General features: G+C 43.7%; 1 protein-coding gene across 1 annotated transcript in view; it reads left to right on the top strand.

Annotated features, from left to right (window-relative positions):
- The window catches only part of VWA3B (von Willebrand factor A domain containing 3B), a 264931-nt gene that overhangs the window by 34585 nt on the left and 204659 nt on the right, over positions 1 to 25687 (top strand). Inside the window, exons 5-6 of the mRNA XM_064371448.1 lie at positions 5584 to 5753; positions 9947 to 10062. Coding sequence (XP_064227518.1) covers positions 5584 to 5753; positions 9947 to 10062 — 286 coding nt within the window. The remainder of the gene's footprint in view (positions 1 to 5583; positions 5754 to 9946; positions 10063 to 25687) is intronic.

The following is a 25687-nucleotide window of genomic DNA, read 5'->3' on the forward strand; positions in this document are numbered from 1 at the left end:
AGAAGTCCATTCTTGGAGAAGAGTCCACATGCTGGCATCTTGAAAGACAGCCCCCAGTGGTCACCAGCCTGTTTTATCAGTACTGAGGGTGACGGTTTGTAATTGGAAACACATTGTTTTTCCTTCCAAAGCCAAAGGAACAAATGTTTTCCATTAAGGAAGAACCAGATACAAGCTTTTTTGTTCCTTGATCTTTCGAGTTTGTTTAACATCTGTAAAATTTCAAGTGTCTGGACACCTTAATAAGCATTCGAAAAATGGAACATTACCCATGCTCAGGGTGTCTGTACATGAGCCTGTGCACACGGCTGTTTTCTTTGTCTGTGAACCTGGCTATTGTGGTCACAGCTGACCATGGCCCCCTGACCTGACTGCAGGGTCCCCAGTGATCTTGCCTTCCTGTTTCACTACCTCTGGTTTGTGCCTCTTTTTTGTCTGGGGTTCATTCCTATCCCAGGAAGTAAGGAACAATTCAGAGAGTTCCAGGGAAATCCTATAGAAGAAGAGGAACCAAGAAAGAAGCTTCCAGGCACTGCTCATCAAATGCAGCCTGAAAGCTTTTGAGAAGAGGCTGTGGAGCACAGCACATGCCAGGCCTATACAGACTGCTGTGCCCCTATGCCCATAGCCTCGATCTGGGGGTGTACTCAAGGAAAATTCTAGTAAATGCAACTGCCTTGTGTATAAAAATGCTGTGCCCTGTTTTATGAGGAGTTAAAAAACACATGTGTATGTGGCAGGGCAGGGAGAAGTGGGTTCCCATAAGTCCTGCTTCTCTGCTCCATGCCTGTCATGGCCACCCCAGTGAGTTCCAAATTCATCCAGATAGCTGTAGTTTGCTCTGAACAGAAAAGATGGAAAGCTTAAGGAATGTTTGAACAGCAAATATAAACGCCCAGACTCTTCCTGCTGTTGATAGCCTGCTGCAGGTTAGCGTCTCCCTTCATGAGCAGGTACTGAGAGGAGCCAAGAGATTGAGTGTTGTCCTGTGTCCACAAATGAAATTCCTGTACCAAGTCCACATGAGGAGTAGGGCTGAACCACATGCTTGGTCATGGAGAAGAAGGATGCCCAGAGAGGCTCCCAGCCCCCTCCAGGCACAGGCTTTGTAACCATGGCGGGCCAGGAAGACTGAAACAGGAAGCAATGACAGAGGGGGGCCCTGAGGTCTAAGAAGAGCCCGTGCAGAGTGGGAAGTCTGTTGAAATCCTGGCTCTACTCATAGCACTTGAACAGTACTATTGATAGATGAATTAGTGTTGCATCCTATGAAAAGGAACCTGGCTCATGGGGTGGGCAGCACGTGGGGTTCTGGGGACATGTTTGCAGGTTGAGGGGGTTGACATCCTCAGAGACCAGGTGTGTGGACCAGCACAGAGTTTCCGCTCTTCAGTAGCCCTGGTCCAGGACATGCATCTTTGGAAGTTGGTAGCCTCCCAGGCCCTATGAGGAAGGGTGGTGTACAGGATGAAAGGGAAGGCTATTTACCCAGAGCCCTGGTTCTAAGCTGCCTAAGAAGACTGAGGGGCTTTGTGTCTCTGCCAGGACAAGGCCACCTACCCAGAAGACACCTGCATTTCTGATTCTGTTCCTCTCTTCCATCCACCTGCTGGCACATATCTGTTTAGTTTTTGGTTTCTTTTAATCATATTTCCTGGGAGACCAAGTGAGTGGATTCAAGATAGACCCACATGATTTCATAAAGAAACTTCACTGCTGGACTGAAAGCCGAAGGCCTGGCCACATTAATCCATGACCCTGGCAGTTCATTTATTTCCTTGTAGTGGTTCAGACAGGCATCAGATATTTTTGTTTTTGTGTCTCTGATGCCTAACAAGGGCTCTATAAATGCCTGTTGAACAGTGAAGGGTCGGAAAGGAAATAATTTTGATATTCTTATGTTTGAGGGGAAGATGTGGGTCCCATTTTCAAGCTATGGCATAGAGCTGAGTTTTGTGAATTGAAGGGAGATGGTCTGTGTGGGACTGAACAGGTGAATGTGGTGAGTCTTATAGGACCCTGGTGGGGATGGCAGGTGGGGATAGAGACCCTGAAACCTAGGAGGCCAGAAAATTGGAGGTGGTGAATGGTCTTAGAAGGGATCTGGGAGGTGAACTAGATCAATACCATGGGGACAGTCACCACCATGGAGGAAATCAAAAGATCAAATGGGCTGAGAGAGCAGAGGGCTCCCACAGGTACAGGGGGATTTCGGAGGTCAGATCCGAGGTCTGGAGTTGGCCAGAAATGTTGTAGTGTTCAAAGTTGTATGCAGAACAAGACAGAATTTTGCTGCATCTTTCACTGCTGTTCTGATCGACTTTCCTTTTGCTCTTTGAAGAGCAAAGATTTTTATACCTGGAAGCCTAGGGAATGAGAGCACCAGCTCTGGCCAGTGGGACAGAGGGCAGTCAGAGTAGAAATGCACACTCCTAGTCTGTTTCTTTCTTCCCCCAAAAGCTGCAGCTAGGAAGATGTCAAGGACTCCTTGGTGGGGCAGAATGCATGCTACTGAATGAAGCTGCAGAATGAATGGCCCAGATGTAATAAGGCATTTCAAATGAAAACATAAAGGCTTCTCCCTACTTGATGTAGTATGAAGCGGCAAGAGTTTTTGACTCATTCTAAAGGAGCTGAATGGAACTTATGTATTTTATCAAATTCAGTGCAAATCAGCATTTAGGGAAATGTGGTCAGTGAGGAATCTACTCCAGGACTGAAGGTTGCTACTGAGCCTCAGGACTGGCCTTTGCCTTCAAGAAGCTCAAAGACACTGGTTAAGGGTACAGATTTCCATGAGGATAACTCCCTTAAGCCACACAACCTCCTGGTCCCAACTTTTGGTCAGTGGTGTTGGCATCGGGGGTAGGAGCCTGAACCCTTGAAGTGAATTTTTTCACTTTCGTCGTGGGGTAGCGATGGAAGTGAAAAAAGTGCCTGTCTGGGGCCACCTTCTCTTGCTTGATCTTACTTTCTGAATTCTGGGGCTCACATTCATCTCTAACAGGCAACCAGCCTTGCCATGAACAGCACAGTGTAGCCGTGGATGGCAAGGGCAGGGCTCATGAGGCCGGGCAGCCTGGGCTTACCAGCTCCAAGGCCAACTCAGTTTTCCTTTGCAAGCCTCAGTTTCTTCATCTGTATACTGGGGATGGTAATAATTCATGCTCCACAGGACTGTTGTATTGAGTAAAATAATTCATTTTAGTTTATCATCTCAAATAGCCAACAGTCCTCAAGCCATTTTGCTTTAAGAGGCATTTTGCTAGTTTGGTGGTGGACAGGAATAGGTAGCATATTTATCCTTTCAGTTTTTCTAAGTGTCATCACATGAGCAGAAAGGAGAGGCAGAAAGACTGTGTGTAGGACAGTGCTGGGGGCAGATAGTGGTCTCCATGTAAAGCATGTCCCAGGAAATCTGTAGCACAGAGAGTTGACTGAAAATGTATGTGATTAAGAAGCTGAGTGATGAACTTAATGAATAGTGAATAATGTCGCAGCCTTAGTAAGGGAAAGGAAATCCTGACTCACTGTTGGCTACAGCAATGTTTGGTTTGATGAAATCTCGAGGGAAAAACATTTCTGCACAAGAACTTCAGGTTTTTGGATTCTTGTCTGAGCAAAGAAGCTGAGTTTACATGACGTGCAGTGGGCGTGTGCGGTGTCAGGAGCGGCTGACAGACCACCTTGAGATGTGTGTCCTCACCTCCCTCTTCATCTAACAAACCCTAGAAAACACTCTGCTCCCCTGTCTCAGGCCATGTGTCATTTAGATCCGTACAACAGGATGAGCCTGTCCCCATGCTAAACTTGGGCACTGACGCAGCTGGAAAACTCAGATAAATAATAGGGTTGCTAAGTGGAAGCCTTTTAAATGCATCTCACACAAGGTCATGCGTAAGACCAGGAAAAGAAGGAAACAATGCATCTGCTGGCAGAGCAGTATTGGCTGTCTATAAGGAATCTGGAGAAGATGATTTCTTCTTTCTTTCAGGGTTTTTCTTATTCCTAGTTTACTGACTTGAAGAAATTTACAATATCTCTCATTCTTTTACCACTCAACAGGCACTTTTTAGAATCAGGGAGTTGGTGTTGAAAGGCCTGAGAGAAAGAGGCCTGGAAGGGGACCAGGGCTTTCTGTGCCTCATTGGTGGAGGGGTGTTTTTCAAGTAGCCTGATATCAGCTCCCACTCTGTCCTTCTCCTAAGTCCCAGTCTGGGCCCCGCCCCCTGCCTCCCACCCTCACTCCTGCCGCCTCCTTGGCACACAGTCCATCTGTTGCAGGCAGAGCACCCCAACCAACTAGAAATCAACCATGAGGCCACTCCCACCCTTGGCCAGGTGAGTTTAAGGCCTGAGATAGACGCAGAAGTGAGGCCATTCATTGACTATGTTCAGCTCACCGGTATTTGGGATTAGAGCAAGGAGAGGGCTGTGAATCCTAAAGGGATGGTGACATCTGTTTATCCTCTACCACAATACATTTGCTGGGGTTTCTTCCGAAAGAGTGTGGACACACTCCATCGGGACATTTTAGGGCAGGTTGAGAGGATATGGATTCCTGGCTCTCCTTGGTTTTTTCACTTTCCGAGATGTATGGAAATCCACATATAGGTATAAGTCATCCTGTTTCAACTCCAACATGAATAATAAACTGCACTATCTCTCTTTTTACAAGGGAAGACACTGAAGTTAGGTCACTCGCCTGAGGTGACAGAGCTCCTGGGTGGCAGGGGCAGGGAGTTCTGCCAAAGCACCATCCTGGGAGGATTGAGGATGGCAGGGCTGCAGCAGGGAGGGAGGGGCGGCTGTCTCAGGGCCCGGGAGTGGGTTCTCTATCTCTCAGTTCAGCAGGTGGCACTTCTCTGGGGTTGTCTCCTAACTGGAGGAGGTATGCACCTCTGAGAATCACTGGTTTAAGCTGTGTGTGTGTGTGTGTGTGTGTGTGTGTGTGTGTGTGTGTGTCCCCTGACGCAGGGGTTGCTTATTCTCCCGGTCTTTTCATGGCCTGGTTTGGTGGTGAGAGGCAGGGCACTGCAGGCGGACCTGGCTTCTGACCAGCTGTGCACAGTCAGGACGGTCTCACCCCAGCCCCAGGCATGCGAGTCCCTGCTGAGGTGAGCCCAGAGTTGGAGCCAGCTGGCGATGTGCCCTCCTTTCCATTTTCTGCCTTGGAGGATGCATGAGTTTGCATTGTGGGATTCTGGCACCACCACGGAAATGGCAGATAAGCTTCCTGCCTGTGGTGGCTGTGCCAGTGCTTCCTTCATTGCTTGACTTGAAAATAACCACTCTGAACCTGTACAATATATTTGTGGGCCAGAGGAGGTTCTCCAGATCTCCATATTCTTCTCGTGCTGTACCTAAGACAATCGCCACTGCTGAGAGACCTCTTGGCACCAAGCCTCGAATATCTCACTTCCTGACTGGCCCTGATGTCCTCACAAAACCCCAGGCAGGGCTGCTGTTCTTTCTGTCCATTTTTTTTAAAGAGGTCATCTTGTAGAAAGTATATTACTGATGAGTCTAGTACCAGGCTAGGGCGTGTCGAGGAGATAAACCGTTGGCACCACTGTTTTGCAGATTGAATCCATTTACTACTTTGTGGTGGGGGATGTTCCTGAAGAATCAAAGGAGCTTCTCCTCCAAAGTGCCTTGGAGATCCCGTATCCGGTCCACACAGTATCCTTCAATGCCAGAGGGGAAGGCACTATAGCTTTCCTAAAGGACCTGAGCGCCAAGACCCACAGCAGGTAGGCAGAAACATCAAGTGGGTTGCCTGCTCACACAGGATCAACAGTGGGTCTTACATTCTTTGTGGCTTTAAACAATCTGTTGCTATGTTCTCCTCTTTCCAGTATAGTCTTTAGCCTCTCTGTATCTTTTCATCTCCATCCTGTATTAATCATGCCTATTTTCTGCAATTCTGACGCTTTGACCTCTTGGGGCCTCGCTAGCCTAGGAGACCCTGTCCCTCCCAAGGCTAGCCAATTCCTAGAGATAGCAAATTACTCACTGGGGTGCACTTTCATGTACAAACCAACCGACCAGAGCCCACACTGTCAGTCCAGCCTCTCTCACTTAGGACCACTGTTCTTTACCCTGATCCCTCCAGGGCCACACACCAGAAAACTCGGGACAGCCCCTACACCCCAGAGCCCATGGAAATTATTCAAATAGCCAATCCTAAGCCTGCTTACTCGTGTTCTCCTCTTCCTTACCTTGGAAGCCGCACTAAAGGCCCTCACCTACCTTTCCCTCACTCCTTCTGCCTCCTGGCTGACCTGGTGCTTCCCTGTGTGGTCTGCGTGGCACGCTGTGCCCCTCTCTTCTTCTGGGAACTGTGCTAGTCAGCTTGGGCTGCCATAACAAATTGCCACAGGCTGGGTGGCTTAAACAAGTATTTATTTCTTACAGTTCTAGAGGCTGGGAAGTACTAGGTGAAGACAAATTAAGTTTCTGGTGAGGGGTCTCTCCCTGCCTTGTAGGCAGCTGCCTTCTCACTCTGTCCTCACATGATGGAAAGAGAGAGAGAGAGTGTGTGTGTGAGCACTCACTGGTGTCTTTTCTTCTTTCTATAAGGTCACTCATCCTATGGAATCAGGGCAGTGCCCTATGACCTCATTTAACCTTTATTACCTCCTGTTCTATCTCTAAAAACAGTCACATTGGGAATTAGGGCTTCAACATACGAATTTTTTGGCTTGGGTTGGGGGAGCATAGTTCAGTTCAGAAAGAGTTTGGAACTGAGTAACAAACTATCTTTTCAATGGCAATAGGCTTATCTGTTGGCCTCACAATACATGAATAATAGTAAAACCTGCATTTTAAAACACATGTCCCTGCACCCTGGGTCTGTGTGTGTGTGGATAAATTTAGGTCCCTCATAGAGAAAGACCAGCTACTTCTGTGGTTACAAGGAGAATAAAATCCTTCCTAAGTTCTCCTCTAAATGGGTACAAGGTCTTCCCAGAGCACTTGTTCTTTAAATTTTTTTAAATTGATACATATTTGTACATATTTATAGGGAACATGTGATATTCTGTTGCATGCATAGAATGTAGAATGATCAAGTTGAGATTTAGGGTGCCCATCACCTTATTTATCATTTCTATGTGTTGGGAACATCTTAAGTCCCCTCTTCTGGCTATTTTGAAATATAAAATACACTGTTGTTAACTATAGCCACCCACTTGTGTGGGTGTACCATCGGAACATTAGAACCTAGTCCATCTATCTCACTGTATGTTTGTACCCATTAACCAACCTGTTTTTATCCCCCAATCCTCACACCTCTCCCAGCCACTGGTATCTGTCATTCTACTCTCATCTCCATGAGATCAACTTTTCCACCTCTTGCCCATGAGTGAGAACTCGTGATATTTGTCTTTTTATACCTGGCTTATTTCCTGTAATATAATGACATCCAGTTCCATCCATGTTGCTGCAAATGACAGGACTTCCTTCTTTTTGTGGCTGAATAGTATTTATTATGTATATATCACCTTTCTTTAGCCGTTCACCCATTGATGGACTCTTAGGTTGATTCCATATCTTGGCTGTCGGGAATAATGCTGTAATAAACACAGGGTGCAGATATCCCTTTGATATGCTGACTTCCTTTTCTTTGGGTAAATACCTGGTATTGGGATTGTTGGATTGTATGGTAGTTCTATTTTTAATTTTTTGAGAAATCTCCATACTCTTTCCTATAACGGCTGTACTAATTTACATGCCCACCAACAATCTATAACACTTCCCTTTTTCTGCCCCCTCACCAGCATCTGTTATTTTTTCTCTTTGATAATAGCCCTCCTAACAGGGTAAGATGGTATCTTGTTCTTAAGTGTAGGTGCTCATCACAGTCACTGGGGAGATTGTTAATGACACAGAGGCCAGTCTTTACCTTGCCAGCTCATTCCATGTCAGAGAGAGAGCCCAATATGCATTCTTCCCATCACTTTGCCTAATAACTGCCCAGAGAGCTTGATTGAAATGCAAATTTTTTAGCCATAGCCCCAGAAACTCTAAGGTTCAGGGTCTGAGGAGGGCTAGGAATTGTCATTGTTAACAAGACTGTGGGACTCTGAGGACCATTGCCCTGGCTGCTCTTACAGCATTTTGAAATCTTTTAACATCAGGTATGTGGCTTCCATTTTGGGTTCCTGGGCCCCTAAGTACAGAAGGGGGCTCCCTCCCCTAACCTCACTAGTAGAAAGAGAAGAGGCAACTGGCTAGTCACCTGTCTTGCTGTTCTCTGATTAGCTCATCTGGGCATGCTAGAGCCCAGGGAAGAATTTTCTGTGAGAGACACTGTGGTTCAGCTACTGACTGATAGGCCAGGCACTGTGTGGAGGTGAGTTTTGCAGATAAGGATGAGGTATTGATGTATCCTCCTGCCACATTCTGGGCCTTTGCAGGCAAGCCTAACCCATCACAAATAGTGCTCCTTCCTGCTCCACTCCCTGCCTGGATGCTTCATGGCTTCAGGTTACCATTGGTCTTGGTACACTTTTGGCTGCGGGGCTCCAGCTGGAGGGCCGTTATTCTCCAGCTGGAAGTGGCATGTCCTGAGTGGCTCATGCTGCAGGAGGCTGCCTGGTCTGGTGACCCTCCAATAGACTCTGGCTTCCCCTGTGCCAGAGGCTGTGTCTGGGTAGAACCACCAGTCAAAGCACAGTGCTGTGCTCTAAGGCTCAAACAGCCTGTCCTAACGGTGAGTTGCTTCTGCACAAGCGAGACTGTATCAGCCAGAGGAAACTTCTGCCCTGTTCTCTTTTCTAATCTAGAAAACAGATTAGAGAGTGGAAAGCCCTGGACACCAAAGGCCTTGACACTCAGGGCTTGGGGCCTGTTGGACAGGGCAAGGGAGGTGGACATTTCTGCTCTGGATGAAGCTCCTGCAGGAGTTGGGTATGACCAGGCTAAGAGTCCAGTGGCTTTAGGAAGGGCCACCGAAATGAGGCTGACTTTTTGATTGCCATCAAGTCATTATTCCAGTCTCACCTGAAACTGTTTAGGAAGAGATGGAGGCTTTCTGCAGCCGAGGTGAGGCCTCTAGACTTCTCCCACCATTTCCATCCTGAGCGGTGCTTTGGGACTTTCTCGAGTTGAGTGTGTGGTGCTAGGAAGAGGTGGAACTCCTGCAGGGCTGGAGGAGCATTACTTGTGACTTCCTCTGCCCGCCTGAAAGAAATGTCCTGCTATTTATTGACTTTTTGAATTCCAGTTAAGGAGCTTCGAGGGTGTGACTTAGCCCATCACCTGTGCACTACATCAGTGCTTGCAAATTTTCATGTGCCTGTCAGCCCCCTAGGGACCCTGTTAAATGGATATTTGGACTCCACAGGGCTGGGTGGGGGTCTGGGAGTGTGTATTCCTAACCTGCTGCTCCTTGGACCATGCTTTGAAAAGACAGGCCCTAAAAACTTGCCCACACAGAAATGCTTCTCATTTGTACTTAAGCTTGGCTCCTGGGGAAGTTAAAGTTGATTGATGCCCATCAGCAGCAGGCAAATTAGGCAATGCTGTCCATGTCATTAGCTGTCCTCACTGAACCCACAGAGCTGATGGGTACTACTGGGGCCCCTCATTAGACCCCTGGCTTGTTAAAGCTGTGTTGACATGATGGAACCCCGGGAGCAAGAGAAAGAATACAAGCATAGAGTGTCATTTTCCCAGGACCAAGAGACAGAGCTAATTTACCCTCTAATGAAAGGGTGAGTTGTCAGTTAAAAATCCCACATCATTCACAATTCTCTGTGATATTCTGCCTCCCTGTTTTTTGCTTGTGGAATTGACAAAGTGCAGGGAGAAAAAGTGACCATGGCTAAGAAGATGAAGATGCTCAGTGCCACAGAAGAGCACGTTCAGTCCCAGGAGAAGGAACAGGCATGCACGGACACCTGTGTACTACCTTCCTGATGAGCATCTCTTCATGTTTCAGATTCCACGCATTTGCCGAGAGGACAGAGTGTGTAGAATTTCCTGCATTCTCCACAAAGGATGGTGACGATGTGATGACTTGGAATTCAAGGAAACTGAAAGGAAAACTCCCTCCAGGTACCTGGAATTCAAAACAAGTGGCGTAGCTTATGTCCTGAGTAGCCTCAGATGATGTGGATCATTAGGAAGTAAAGTATGAGGGAGGGACTCCCCATGATTTTTGTATATTATTATTAATGTGGTACAAGAGCAGAGTTAATGAATATTAGTGGTGAATCTGTCAGCCTAGCAACCAGGCGTAAGTTTAAAACCCAGAAAATGACCTAAGTGATGTGTGTTTACTAACTTGAGAACCTTCTGGGGATATGGTCCTGGGCATATCAGTGCTAGAGTTAGTTCTTGGCAAGGCAGAGCCATTCTGCTGTGTGGATTCGTTGGGAGGCTGCAGAGAGGGTGCCTGCAGTTCTTGGGGGCAGGGGGCGGGGAGGGTTTCTGCTGTCCTCCTTGTGATGAAAGCAGGGCCTGTGGATGCAGCTTGAGGGACTGGCCTGCCCCTTGTGAGGGCCGAGGCCACACAGGAACCTTTACGGAGGCGGAATGAACCTCCCCTTTCATTCAAAGAATGTGATCAGAGAACTTAATGAGCACAGAGAATGAGGTCACCAAATCAGCGGGAAATAGGCTGTGATTCAGAAAAACAGTGGAGGTTACTCAGAAAGCTAGGAGATGTTAAATTTCTTTTAAGCTGATGAAATTGCAAAGTGCTGAAGACTCTGAATAAACCCACTAAAAAAAGAAGAGAAGAAAGCTCCTGTTCGATTGTTGGATGAAGTGACCTGGTGGGTTGTTAGAAGTCTAAGAAAGCCCACCCCCACTCTCCCTCTTTTTAAATTATCAAACAGATTTCTAGCTTCATTATAAGGCAGAGGCTACTTTTTGGGAATAAGAGAGAAGCTGCTTTTCAACCGCTGCTTGCAAGATTTACGTAATGGTGTTGCACAGGCTCCCAGGAGAAGGTTAGGTTGTCAGATGGAGATAAAAGTGAGGATGAGTCATAAGCCTGTTCCTGACACACACTTTGTAGATTCAAATTCTTGGTGCCCAAGCAGAGGAGGGGAGAGGTTCCCATAGAGTTCACTGGAGGCATTACTTCAGGTAACTGACAGCTTTGTTCCAATTATGAAGGGGACATCTCCACAGAATTCGAGAAAATGCCAACTTATAAGGCAAGATCGATGCTAATCTAAGAAGAAATTAATTCAGGATGTATGTCATGCCTATTGAAAGTAATTTACAAGATTAAGCCTCGTGGGCAATGATTTAATCAGGGCAAAGAATGTGAGATGTTACTAGCAACCGAAGGTGGGCCAATCACTGGAAATGAGGTTTAGTCTTGGTCTTTGGATTCCTTGGCAACTTAGTTATAAAGGGAAATATAAACTGCATAGCTTACATTTTCAGCAACTACCATCTTACCAACCCTTTGAAGCATTCAAATTACATACAAAAACATTTTTCTTAGAATAAAATGCTCAGCATGGATTGCAGTTCTCAATCCATTTCAGTGATCACATCTGAATTTGGGGGGAGAGTCCCAAATCCTAAATACATGATCTTGTCTCCTCTGTCCATCACAATGTCCCAGAAATGCCAACATTTCAATACCTACCTCTCCTACTCAGAAACTGCCCAGAAACCTTGACAGACTGTTTTGTTTGGAAAACGTGTGATTTCCCACCTCACCTGGGCCTCTGAGGCAGGCTTCTTCCCTTTAGCTGATCACGTCTCTCTCCATTGCCACGTCAGCTGTTTCTAGCATTTTCCAGCATCACTTTCCGCAGGCCACCCTCTTGTTTGGTGGGGGAGTGACTTCTTAGATTATTTTCCCCTCTATTGTATAGAAAATAGAGACTCTTAAGTAAGGGATTGGAGAAGCATAGCTCAGAGGACTGCCCTGGCAATCTGAAGGAATTTCCTGCTATTATTGACTTTTTGGATTCCAGGTAATTGGCTTTCAGGGTATGACTTACCATGACCCCATGCTTTGTGCCAATACAAAAAACTCTGTGGTTAAGATAAAGAATATATTTTTTAAAAATTATAGCAAATTTTGTATTACATAAATTTACTGTCTTAACCACTCTTAAGCCAACAGTTTCCCCATTCTACTTTCTTTCTGTCTTTGTGAATAGACTACTCCAGGTATCTAATAAATAAGTGCAATTATACAGTATTTGTCCTTCTGCCACTGGCTTATTTCACTTAGCATAATGTCCTCAAGCTTCATCTATGTTGTAATATGTGTCAGAATTTCCTTCCTTTTTAAGGCTGAATAATATTCCATTGTATGGATATACCACATCTTGTCTACCCATTCATCTACCAATGGACTCTTGGGTTGCTTCTGCCTTTTGGCTGTTGTGAATAATGTTATGAATATGGGTGTACAAAATATCTCTTTGAGATTCTGCTTTTCATTCTTTTGGATATATACTCAGAATGGAATTTCTGAATCATATATGGGGATTCTACTGTTAGTTTTTTTCCAGAAACCTTCATACTCTTTTCCATAGTGGCTGTACCATTTTACATTCCTACCAACAGTGCACAAATTTTCCACATCCTGGACAACACTTGTTATTTTCTATATTTTTGATAGTAGCCATCATAATGGGTCTGAGGCAATATCTCATTGTAGTTTTAATTTGCATTTCCCTAATGATTCATTATTTTTATCATCTTTTCATGTGCTTGTTGAAATTTTGACTGAATATTTTAAAAGGTCAAAATTAATGCCACAAAAATCCATGATGATGAAAATATCACAATTTCAAATAAAGACAGTCTCCAACAAGACTCTGTGAGGCCATATTGGAGCCTGAGGCAAGAGGAGAAATGTGTGCCCTACATATATATTTTTATTATTTGTAATGATAATTTATTTCTAGGTTATTAAGTTAAAAATATTGAACAATTAAAACGTGTATTAATACATTATTTTAAATTTAAGCATTTTGGGAGTATATTTATATCTCTTGCTAAAGCTTTTATTCATCACACATACTTTCAGAGTTGCTTTCTCACATTTCTTATAATTTACAACTCTGAATTGAAAATGAGATAAGAAACAGACTTAGAACATACTTTTTAATTGATGAATTTGTTTCCATCAAGATTAGGAATGTAAAAAATAAATTCTGTTTTGGTATAAATAATATACTTAATGTAAATTTTAATATTCTGTCTTTTAAATTTTCTAGTATTTTTTCAACTACTTTAACGTTCTGGGAAAAAATTACCCATTGCAAATCCATGACATCATGTGTGCAGGGAGGTGCACTGTTCCCGTTTGCCTCTGGCTGCAACATGGCTCCAGGCCGCCCTGCTCAGCAGGCCCCTCCCACCTTCTAACCCCATCCACATCCCTCTTCCACATGCTGCACCTCATTTTCAAGCTCTGTCTGAACGTCTGCCATCTCTTGGGCCATGTGCACTTGCTCTCATGTAACCTCTGGAAGATGCTCCTTTGCTGCCCTGCTCCCTTCCGTGTAAACATTACCTTTCTAGGAAGCCCTCCTTGGCCAGTCTCTCCTGTTGGCACTTTTAGGCTACTTCTTGAGGCATCTGCTGCAGTATACAAACCATAGACAGGACAGTACCTTTTAATGGTAATCTGGGAAGGTCTAGAAACCAGAGCAGGCAAGAATTTCTGTTCACAAACTCCTGTATGCTAGACAGATCCATTAAAAATTCCATAACTGTATTTTTTCATGAGCTCGCCCCCATTTTCTTACATACTGGGAGAAAATGTGCAGAATCCTTGTTTTTCCCTGCTCTGTATGCCCCCTGAGCCCAGGAAGCAGAGAGTAATGACTAAGGTAATGTGAGTGGGGCAGGTGGCTGGGGGGACAGATCTCATAATATCTCATGACATGGCCTCTACCATCTGCAGCTCCTGAAGCAAATCTTGATATTTCTAGAAAGGAACAACTTTTCACCTGCATGAGGGTGGGGCTAGATTGCTTACCTGCACTGGACTCCCAGGCCCTTAGAGCAGCTACTCAACTGAGTGGTCAGAATCTCAGGGCCCCAAAAGCTTGGTGCCTGAACCTGGGCACTTGGTGGTCATCTCACCTTTTATTTCCAGGGATGACTCCCTGCCTTAGAGATTCTGCTTCCTCCTAGCACCGATCCATCCCATAAGGAATGTTCCACCAGCCTCAGATGGGCTCCCCTCCTTGGAGAGGGGATCTTTGGCCTGGATTTACAGAGTGCAGGAGATTTATTCTGGCAGATACTGCTGACTGGAAGCTGTCATTCATCTTTTAAGCCTCTCCTCCTCGCAGCTGTCCTTCCCCTTGGCTTTCAGCCCAGAATTGGCTGGGTCCCTGCCTCTATTCCCACTCCTGGGGCATTGAGTGGGGGAGGTGGGTGCTCTGTTGAGGAGCCAGCACCTTCGTTCCCATACTTCTCTGCATGAGGGCATCCCTGCCTCTTTTTCTCCTCATGAGGGGCTTGGCTGTCTGCTGGAGAGGGTAAGGGGCACCAGTGGAACACAGATTATTATGGGACCAGAGCAATGCTCCCTTTGGGTTCTCCTCTGAGCCACCCAGCTCCCCGCAACTTATCTTCCCTTCACTGTTAATGAGTGTAGATTCTCTTCATGGCCTATGTCTACCATGAAATAGTGATATTCATCTTACCCATAAGCAAAATAAGACAGAGGCATATAAAGCTTCCCTGAACTCTAGGCATTTTCCTTGGAAAAGGTCCCTTTCCAAGACTCGGCAACATTTTCTCCATTCTTGCCCTGGGGCTTAGGTTTCCCCTGTCCACAGTCTTGTGGCATGTGCCCCAGACCCCCTCTCCAATGGCCAGTTAAGAGGTGGGCCTGATGAGAAAGTAGCAGAGCCTCCTTGCCTTGGCACCTGGTTCCCAGGGAATCTGTTGGACATTCCTCTTACCTAGCTTCCAAAAGCCTTTTAAATATGGCAGCCACTCATTGTCCGTGGTGACACTTTTCATTTGCTCTGGTTGGCAGAGTTTCATCTGGTGCTGCTGACGAAGGCCTTTTTGCTTCAGAATCTGAAACAGAGGCCTGAAAAGTCATCTTCTGTGCTCCTCTATTTTTGGGTGTACGTGTCCGTTTTGCACTCCTATGAAGGAATAACTGAGGCTGGGTAATTTATAAAGAAAAGACATTTATTTGGCTCAGGGTTCTGCAGGCTGTGCAAGCAAGACTCCAGCATCTGTACAGCTTCTGGTAAGACCTCAGGAAGCTTCCAATTATGGTAGAAGGCAAATGGGGATCCAGTGCATTAGGTGGCGAGAGAGGGAGTGAGAAGGGGGAGGACTCAGACTTTTTAAAACTATCACATCTCATGGGAACTCATGAGATGAGAGGGCACCAAGTCATTCATGAGGGATCTACCCCCATCACCCAAACACCTTCCACCAGGCCTGATCTCCAATATTGGGAATCACATGTCAACATGAGATTTGGAGTGGATAGATGTCCAAACTCTATCACTAGGCATTCTTGGGAGTCAGGGAAACTCATCTTTTTTTTTTTTTTTTTTTTTTTCCCTGAGAGAGAGTTTCACTCTTGCTGCCCAGGCAATGGTACGATCTCAGCTCACTGCAACCTTCACCTCCCAGGTTCAAGCGATTCTCCTGCCTCAGCCTCCCGAGTAGCTGGGATTACAGGCATGCGCCACCACACCTGGCTAATTTATTTTTAGTAGAGATGGGGTTTCTTCATGTTGGTCAGACTGGCCTCAAACTCGCAACCTCAGGTGATCCACCCACCTTGGTCTGGAAACTCATTTTTTAAGGAAACTCCAGTGTCCTTCTTGCTGGCCACTTTGTACCTGACTAGGGCTTAAAAGTATTCAAAAGTATTCTGTGATATTCTTTGAACCTTAATCTTACCACGGTGTTCTCTAAGTCAGCAGTGACTTCCAGGAGGCCACACCCCTCTCTGCTCACCAGTCCATCATGGTCTTAGCCGTCCCCTCCAGAAGAACTGGCTCCAGTACTTTGGTTGTGTAGGTGACACTGCCTGAGGTCCTGGCAGGCCCAAGTGAGGCCCCCTAAGTGGCAGACTTGAATCTCTGGTCACCAAAACAAGTCTGATTACTTAATTTGATTTCTAGAATTCAGTTTAATTTTTTATTCCAGTCTCCTTCTGTCCTCTGGATGGGTGGCAAATTAAGCTCAGTACCTGTCCCCATCCCGAGCTTTACCCACAGTTTGGAGTCCCTAGGCAATGTTTATGCATCAAGAGGTGGGGTCTAGCCATTGGGATATCTGTTTGGAAAGTCACCCCATAAATAGCTCTTGTTCCTGTCTTACTGCCGCTTCAGGTAGAACAGCTCTCTGCTGCTCCTGTGCTGGGCTGTGGATGTGGAAGTGTTTTGTTGACCCTGCCCCGCGTCCCCAGATTCCCCATGCAGCCTTCCTCCCAGGGTGCTGCAAAGTACTGAGGCCAGTTCCTGTCTTCTCTTGGGGCCTGTCTCCTGTTCTCCCTCAAGCCAAAGGCAAGTTCCCTTTTATCTGAGAAAAAGCCTCGCTCCTTTGTCCTGCTTCTTCAAAGCTACCTGCTTTGTAAACCCTAATACATCCACTGGGGTTTAGGCTTAAAAAAGCCAGAATGTTGTGCATCCTACTTCATCTTTCTACACTGCCATAGGCCTCCCTGGGGGCAAGTTTGCAGTGAGCCTGGTATTTGCTTGAGTGTGCAGGATGAGATAGAGAGGGGAAAACAGATTATCATCGCAGAATATGATCCAACCATTGTATAAATGTGACCCTCTATAAGTGCAAGGGGAATGATGTTAAATCCTAACACAGAGGGCTCTTCTGTGGAGGTGGAGACCACTGAGATAACTTGATTAGTTACTTTGTTTTTTGCTGTTCTAAAATAACACTTTAGGAATAGATGCTGGAGAATGATAAATGAAGAGTTGGCATGCTCTTGAGTGAGGCATGCAGCTCTAGAGTACAATTCGGAAGCCACTGGCCATGTGTGGCTGTAGAGCACTCAGAATGGAGTGAGTCCAAATTGAGATGTGCTGTGAATGTAAAATATGCACTAGATTCCAAGGACTTAGTGTAATACATACAAATTATCACATTAACAATTTCAAATATAGAGGATATATCAAAATGATAATATGTATACATTGAGTTATATCAACTATATATATGATATATGTATATATATTGTATGTAGAGTTTGTTTGTTTGTTTTGAGAGGGAGTCTCACTCTGTCACCCAGACTGGAGTGCAGTGGCACAATCTTGGCTCACTGCAACCTCTACCTCCTACCTCCTGGGTTCAAGTGATTCTCCTGCCTCAGTCTCCCCAGTAGCTGGGATTACATATGCCCATCACCATGCCTGGCTAAATTTTGTATTTTAGTAGAGATGGGGTTTCGTGATGTGGGGCCAAGCTGGTCATGAACTCCTGACCTCAAGTGATCCACCCTCCTCGGCCTCCCAAAGTGCTGGGATGACAGGCATGAGCCACTGCGCGTGGTTATCCAGATAATTTTTTAATATCCTTTTCTGCAGTCTTTACACACTGAAAGGTGATGCCCTTGGCTCACTTTCCTCCCTTGAGTGGCTCAGGGCCTGTGCTCCCACATCCTCTCCGATGCATGCTGCTGAGGAGAAATCTGAGGCCAGCTCAATTTTCCTTTTATAAGTGACTTTATCTTTTTGTCTGGTTGCCCACAATTTTTTTTTTATCTTTAAAGTCCATTAAGTGTTAGGATTTGTCTCAATGCTGGCTGCTGTGGTTGAGTTTCTCTGGCATACAGTGTACCCTTTCCAACTGTATACTCCATACTTCCATTTTAGACAAGATTCCTTGCATTGTATCTTTAAATATTTGTCCTGTTCCATTTTATTCTTATTTTAAATTGAACAAATAGATTACATATTGTTTTGTATGTGTCAGACACTCTTCCAGCCAAATTCCAACTCACTCAATCTGCATAACACACCCCCATGGAGTGGATACTATTATTATTTTCATTTTAGTGATAGAGAAATCAAAACAGAAGGTGGTTGAGAAACTTGTCCAAATTCACATAACTGTTAATAGCACGTGGCAGAGTCAGGATTCAAACTCAAGACTGTTTGTTCTCATTACCATTGCATTATGCCAGTTTTCTTCTTCAGAGACTCATTTTATGTGTCTGGTGTATCTCCTTTAACAGTCTTCTACATCTATTATTTTCTCTCTGATATTTTTAAGCACTTTATTTCTGCTTGTGTTCACCTTCTGTGGTTTCTTACAATGAGTTCCATAGTACTTTTTTCATTGAGCTTGCATCAATTTCACCTTAACCGCTGTGATATTTTTTCTTCTTTCCTGAGTTTTTTTGTTTTGTTTTGTTTTGCTTTTTAAGAGGCTAGTTCCCACTCTGTTGCCCAGGCTGGAATGCAGTGATGTGATCAAAGATCACTGCACCCTTAAACTCCTGGGCTCAAGGGATCTTCCTGCCTCAGCCTTCTAAAGCACTGGGACTATAGGCATATGCCACTATGCCCAGATAGTTTTTTATTTTTGTAGATATTGGGGTTTGGGGGGTCTTGCTGTGTTTTCCAGACTGGTCTCAAACTCCTGGCCTCAAGTGATCATCCCACCTTGGCCTCTCAAACTGCTGGGATTATACATATGAACCACTGCACCTGGCTCTTTCCTTTTATTAAAAAAAATTTCATCTTTTCATGTTGCCTTTCCATCCCATTTTTGAGTTCTTGAATTTCAGCTTTCTATTCTTTCCTCATGGAAATGATGGCTTCATATATATATATTTAATTCACAGAAAAATGTTGGATCATAATTGTGAAGACTCCTTGGTAACATTTTTAGTGAATGTTCTTCATCACTTGGTAGTTTTGCTGTTCTTTTCCCCTTGTTTCTTACAGGATCCTTGTTTGGATGCTGTATACCAGCTTCTCTTTTGTTGGTCACCATGGGATGGACACAAGCTATCTGCAGGCATATCTTACGGGAGGAAAGGTAGGGAAGGGACTGAGATAGCTATCCATGCTTCACAGCTCAGGGGCTCTCTGCTTTTTTGCTGCTGCAGGGACAGAGTGGTTCCTGCATGTAAGTTTGTTCTGGGTGATGCTTTGTAGAAGCTCTACCTCTTTTGCCTCTCTTAACGAAGTAGGTAGATTTTGCTGTTAGCACTTGTCATTGAGGTTCCAGTATCCAGCATTGTTAACAAGGCTCTCCTTTGACTGTAGGTGTGGTACTCCCTACTTCCTCAGAGCTGCCACAGCCCTCTTGACCACTCTGGGTATACATTCTCTTTGCCTTCTTCTGCATTGCTTCTGCCCCATCTCAGCTGTTCTCTACTACCCTTACCTGTATGTTACTTTTGTCTCCTAGTTTGGAGAAAAAAAGGGGTTTGTGTTTTCTTTTCCATTCTCTTTCCCCTCCTGATTTCTAGAAAAGGGAAACAATAGTGACGTCTATAGCTTTGTTCATCCTGGAAGTAAAGGCTAAGAATAAATGTTCAAAGATGTATGAAGGCGTGAGCTCTAAGAGCAAATGTGGACTGTGGCGTCTTCATTGACTGTATGGAGTGGACAGTGTCGGTCACGTTTTTTGGTCATATGGTTATGTGGCATACAGTATGTTGCCACTCATTTAAATAAAATTGATTAAGTATCATTTGAATACTTAGCCCCTCTATTCTTAATTTCTCAAGTTCCAAAATAACTTCTGAACGTATGATATACAATTCTGTTGTTTTAAAAGAGAATATAATTTATAAATATTAGAAACTAACTTTCCTCCTTTGTTTTGTTCTCTTACTCCTACATCAGAGTACATCTCCTGATGTAATTAATTAGAAACCGTGATATTTCTAATTATTGGACCAGGGAAGTGTTGCTAGGTGCATGCATATATTGTCTCATTTGTATGAGGCTGGGGGTTTGAACCCAGGCTATCAGGAGCACCTGACTATATTGCACTCTCCAGACAGAGTATAGACAATTTGGAAAATATGGAGAAAAAAGGAAAAGAAACATTCTTGCCATCCAGATATTTACACTGTTGAATATTTTGGTATATTTCCTACCAGTCTTCTCACTATATACTTAAAAATAATTAAAGCATAAATAGATTATTGAACAAATTGAATATTGAATTTCTACTTAGTATAGAATCAAGTATTTTCCCACATTACTATAAAACTTTTGTAGTTGACATTAAAAATATACTTCATTAAAGTCATATATTAGAAATTTGTCCTTCATTCCTATTAGACATTTGGGTAATTTCAATTTTCTTTCACTATTAGAGATCATACTGCACTTACCTTTTGTGTGGTGTAAAATCTAAACTACTCCTGTAGTTTCGATTAAAAAAATAGATTTCTAGTAGTGAAAATACTGAATCAAAATGTTTGACCATTTTGGGGTAATCTCTCATGTTGAATTGCTTTCCAAAAATATATTTTAAGACAATACAATTCACACCCATTTCACAGAACCTGAATTAGCATAAAAATAGTATCTCATTGTTTCCATCTGAATTTATTTGATGAAGAAATTAGTGTCAGTTAGTATTAAACAGTAGTGAAGTCGAACATTTTTGGATTTGTTAACTCATTTGTAAACTGCCTATTTGTCTATTACCCTATTAACCTATTTGTCATGGGTTCTTTTGTTTCTTATCACATCATGCAAACAGTCTTTGGTGTATTACATATGGATAATTTATGTTGGTCATTGTGTTCCTTTTCATTTTGGCTATTTTTTATAGGCAGCCATAAAACTTGCACAGTAACTCTAATCTATAAATCCTATAGCTCCTTCACAACTGTATCTCTTCTTCTTTTGGTTCTTTATGGCCTGAGTTTAAAACAAAAGCAAAAATTGTTTTGGTACTTCTAGATTTATTTTGAAGTATGGTGTGATGTGAGAGTGTAAATGGATATTCCCTAAAATATATAACAACCGCCTTCACACCACTCACACACCCTTTCTTTCTCCACTGACCTCTGTGCCACCCTTTGCAATGTATTATATTCTTCTATATGATGCTTGCTCCTGGACCATCTGCTATGCTTCAGGACTCTTTCTCTTTCTAGTCTGAGGTTGGTCATGACCTTTTGACCATAATTTGTTTTTCTACCTGCTCTGTATATTTATTGTAGATGTGAAGAATGGGCTTGATGTTATCCAAATAAACTTTCGCTTTGGACTGACTCTTCTAAGGCGAGTGCACATGTATGCTTGGTTTCTGTGCTGTCTTATTTAAGGCACACTATTTTTCTCATGGTATTTATTGACATTCTAAGCTTTTAGGGTTTTGCTCCAAATACACTTTTCTTCTCTCTTCCTCAGTTTATTAACATAATTTGGTTAGCTCCAGTGATACAGTTTACTTACTGCAGCTTTGCTTTTTGGTGTATTAAAGCCTTTACAATTTTGAAACAATAATATTATTGTTACTGGTGGAGGGACTTCCAGGTCCTTGGCAATTTGAAGAAAGAATTGGACAAAACTCACAAACAAAGCAAGGAAAGAATTAAGTAAAAAAGCAGAGATTTATTGAAAATGAAAGTACCTTCCACAGTGTGGGAGCTGCCTGAGCATAGGGGCTCAAAAGGCCAGTTACAGAATTTTCTGGGTTTAATACCCTCTTAGAGGTTTTTCATTGGCCACTTGGTGTATACCCCATGCAAATAAACTAGTGGCCTGCAATCAGTCTGATTGATTGTGGAAAGACACCAATGAGAGGCTGACATGAAGTTACAAAGGTTACACCCTATGCAAAAGTCTGATTGGTTGCTTTCTGCAACCAATCAGAGGTACTTTCAGTTTTCCATCTGCCAGGCAGAAAATGTGTGGGGGGGCGTGTGTGTGGGGGGTTTGCAAAGGGAGTACCTCTGGTCCTTTTGTTCCTTAGGTTTTTGTTTTGTTTCTTAGGTTTTGTTTCCTTTTGATTTAGTTCTAGGAAGTCACTGTGAATTGGCCTTAGGTTCCCTGTCTCTAGACCCTATTCTCCCACCTCGTTATCAATTATCAATTGGAAATTTAAAAAGCTATAATTATTTTTGAAAGTTTTCAAAGGACTTTGGACTGCTCTGACCTAAATTAGTAACGCCTGGATAAATAGATAGATACATTGCTAAGTTCTGATTTCATTTAATTTTGATGTTTGATACTCATTGGTAAGTAGATATTTGTAGGAATCTTCATTTCTTATAATGGGTTTGATAAATATATTGTAATGGTACCTGCGAATAAATTAGCTATATATGAATTATCAACATTTAGGCTTCATATTTTAAGATAGTTCCTTATATCAATGCTGCATCTGAGAAAAACAAAAAGTAGTTGTAGTCTGAGAGCAATTTTATCTTATTTCTTGCTTCATTGTAAAGGCAAACATAGAAGTATCATTATGTGAAGTTATTTATTCTGTGCTTGCTTTAGATTCCTATAGGTACATTAATTCATTGGAGGGATTTCTCCCCAAAGTTTCTTCTGTTGTTTGTTTTTCCAAGACTGCTCTTTCCAGGTGATGGAAAGCTTTTCCAGTGTTTTGACACCGACAGTGTGAGCTGCTCAGGGGGTGCATTAGGTAGTGCATTACATTTTACGTTTTTCTTATATTGCCCTTTTAGAGTTCATGGTCATTCTTCTTTGACTGAAAAGAATATGAAGGCAGAGGACAGGAAGCAGACTCAGGTTCCTAGCACCTGCTGAGTCAGGAGCCCTCTGAACCTGTGTGCAGAGGTGGATCAGATGTGATGGCGGTACCTGCCCCCTAGGGATCAAGTGAAATTGCCTCTAACCTTGATTCTGTGGCTTGGTGCTGTCTAAAGACACTTTTGCCCAATTTCTGTGAACTTACAGAGCAGGAGGCATACCCTTCCATTCCCATCACCCTCTGGGATCCTCTGCCTGCCTGCGTGGTGTCTGGTTTCCCCACTTTAGCCTGGAAGAAAATTCTATTCTAGACTTCTATTCTAAAATTCGATTCCTCTTTGCACCATCCTCTGACAGTGTGTAGGTGTAATTTTAACAGATACCACTGACTCTCTGGTGGCTGAGGAAGGACTGACATACATCCTCCCTGGTTCCTCCCTTCTATTTCCTTTTGCCTTTTGAAGCTTCTCGCCTTTTCAAGAGCAAAACATGCCACTGAGTCTTCTCTCCACCTGATGGCATGTATCTTGTACTTGAGGTTTGCTGAGCTTCTTATACCTGTTGGTTTATAGTTTTCATCAAATTCGGAAAAATGTCAGTCATTATTTCTTGATCACAGGTCTACATGTCACCTGCAGTTTGATTAATATAGAATGGACTTGTCCTCCTTTAACTAGTGCTATCCAGGGTGTGTGTGTGTGTGTGTGTGTGTGTGTGTGTGTGTGTGTGTATGTATTTTTTTTTTTTTTTGAGATGGAGTTTCGCTCTGTTGCCCAGGCTGGAGTGCAGTGGCTCAATCTCGGCTCACTGCAATCTCTGCCTCCTGAGTTCAAGCAATTGTCCTGCCTCAGCCTCCTGAGTAGCTGGGATTATAGGCACCTGCCATGATGCCTGGCTAATTTTTGTGTTTTTAGTAGAGACAGGGTTTTATCATGTTGGCCAGGCTGGTCTCTGACCTTCAGTGATCCACCTGCCTCAGCCTCCCAAAGCACTGGAATTATAGGCGTGAGGCACCGTGCCCAGCAATCCAGAGTATATTCTTATTGTGGTGAACGCATGAGCACAAGCTGAGGCCAGCCATGTGCCACGTTTAAAGCCCCTGCTCATGTCATGTCCAGTTGGCCAGAGCCAGTCACATGATCATGCCCTACAACAGTGGATGGGGAGGTCTACTCCACTCACACGGAGATGGGGAGGAAAGTGAACATTTTATGAACAGTAATGGATGCCCTTGCAATCTTTTCTTCTTTTGTGATTCCTTTTTTGGCTTGAAGACTGTTTGCTGGAAGTTGAATCAGATCTGATTGGGATCAGACCTGGATTAAAATCTGAGTTTTGCTACTAAATACTTGTGTCTCCTTGGGAAAGTTACCTAATTTTTCTGAACTATATTTCCTCATTTATAAAAATGGGAATAATAACATCTACCTTGTACGGTTTTTGGGAGAATTAAAGCATATGACACACATGGAAATGTCTAGCACAAAATTGACATTTCATTAATGGTAGTTTCCTTTTTTCTTCTTGGGATTCCAAGTGGGCTTTTATTGTAGATATTGGTTCTAGAAAACAAAATAATACAAATGGATTTGGCAGCCTCTGTCACAAACAGCATTTTTCTAATGGTCATGATAGTAACCAGTTTATTTGCATGCATAACGATGTATGAATTGTAATTTGGAAGAAGGAAGTGAATACTGTACTGTTAAATTTTGTTCTTATGGGAAATGCATTCATTTGTCATGGTGGATCCTAGGAGTAGGCCACAGGGGCCTTTCTAGAGGAAATCAGGAGTGCCTGTCCTTCCTCTACCACAATTAGAATCTGACTCAGTGGTAAGTAGGGTTATACCATGCGGCCCGTTCTGGGCATGAAATTCACCTACTTCTCTGTTGACAGACTGAGCTCAGGAAGAAGTGTAAATCGTGCAAGAATATTTATAAATTGGACATGGTAATTTCAATTCTCAGAGGCTTTCACGGAGGCATGGATTGTCCTGGATGTGGGCTGGGCTTGCTGCTGTTTTGGGAAAGGAACTTTAACTGGTGGTTAAAGCTCTTCAGGGACTGTGTCTTTAAGTTGGACAGTCCTAATCTTCTGAACAGCTGCTCTTTAGGTTATGAAGGTCCTGTGGGCCCAGGAGGAGGGAGTCTATTTAGTGGTTTGGGAACTCCTTCTTAGCAAGGAAAAAGACTTCTGATCTCTTGGGTTTGGAGGAGGCTTCATCTTTTATTTTGGTTCTCTTCCTGTTTTATCCTTGAAAATTTTATTAAACTGAAATAATAAGTATGGATTAGTAGAATTACATTAGAGTAAACATCTTCCCTGAGGTCCTGGCATCAGGCTAAAAAAAGTAAACAATTTTGGCATTGATGCATCTAGCTCAGGATCTAGACTCTGCAGTGGAGCAGACAGTGGACTTTTCTGAGCTGATGTGATGTCAGGCTTCTCAGACTTGGAAATTCAAGGAGCCTGGTGGTGGGATGAGCAGCCAGGCCGAAAGCTATGGTCAGGACTCTTAAGCTGTCACGTCAAGCCAGAGCTGTGTACTTTATACACAAGGGAGAAAAGGAGGCATATTGCAAACAGTTGGTGCATAGTTTTAACTTTAAGGTGGTTTCATGTATACAACCCAGAGTACTAACAACGCAGAACCCTCTCACAGTTTAATAGGCCAGTGTTGGACAACATGGCATATTTTCACCCTTTCACTTTCACCCTTTCACTTTGAGGCCTATCCCACCCACAGCAAGCATCACTAATCAGTCCATCATTGCTCTCTTCTCTACCCTGTACTCAGCTGGCTTCATCTCCTCTCAGCACAGCACTCTGGCCAGCCCCTGCTCATTGATTAGAACCAGCAGATAGCACTCACTCTGCTCACCATCATATTTTGCTTATGGGATAAGAGAAAGACTGCAATAAATGAATCAAAAGAATAAATATTAGGTAATAGCAAAAGGTAATGTTTTTCTGAGAGTGTTTTTCTTTGTGTCCAGTACTCCTGGCAAATGTCCTTAGAACAGCTGCTGTACTCTACCAGTATTATTCTTAAG

Source organism: Aotus nancymaae, unplaced genomic scaffold (genome assembly GCF_030222135.1).
Source record: "Aotus nancymaae isolate 86718 unplaced genomic scaffold, 86718_ANA_hifiasm-v0.15.2.pri h1tg000131l, whole genome shotgun sequence".
In the NCBI taxonomy this organism is placed as follows: Eukaryota; Metazoa; Chordata; class Mammalia; order Primates; family Aotidae; genus Aotus; species Aotus nancymaae.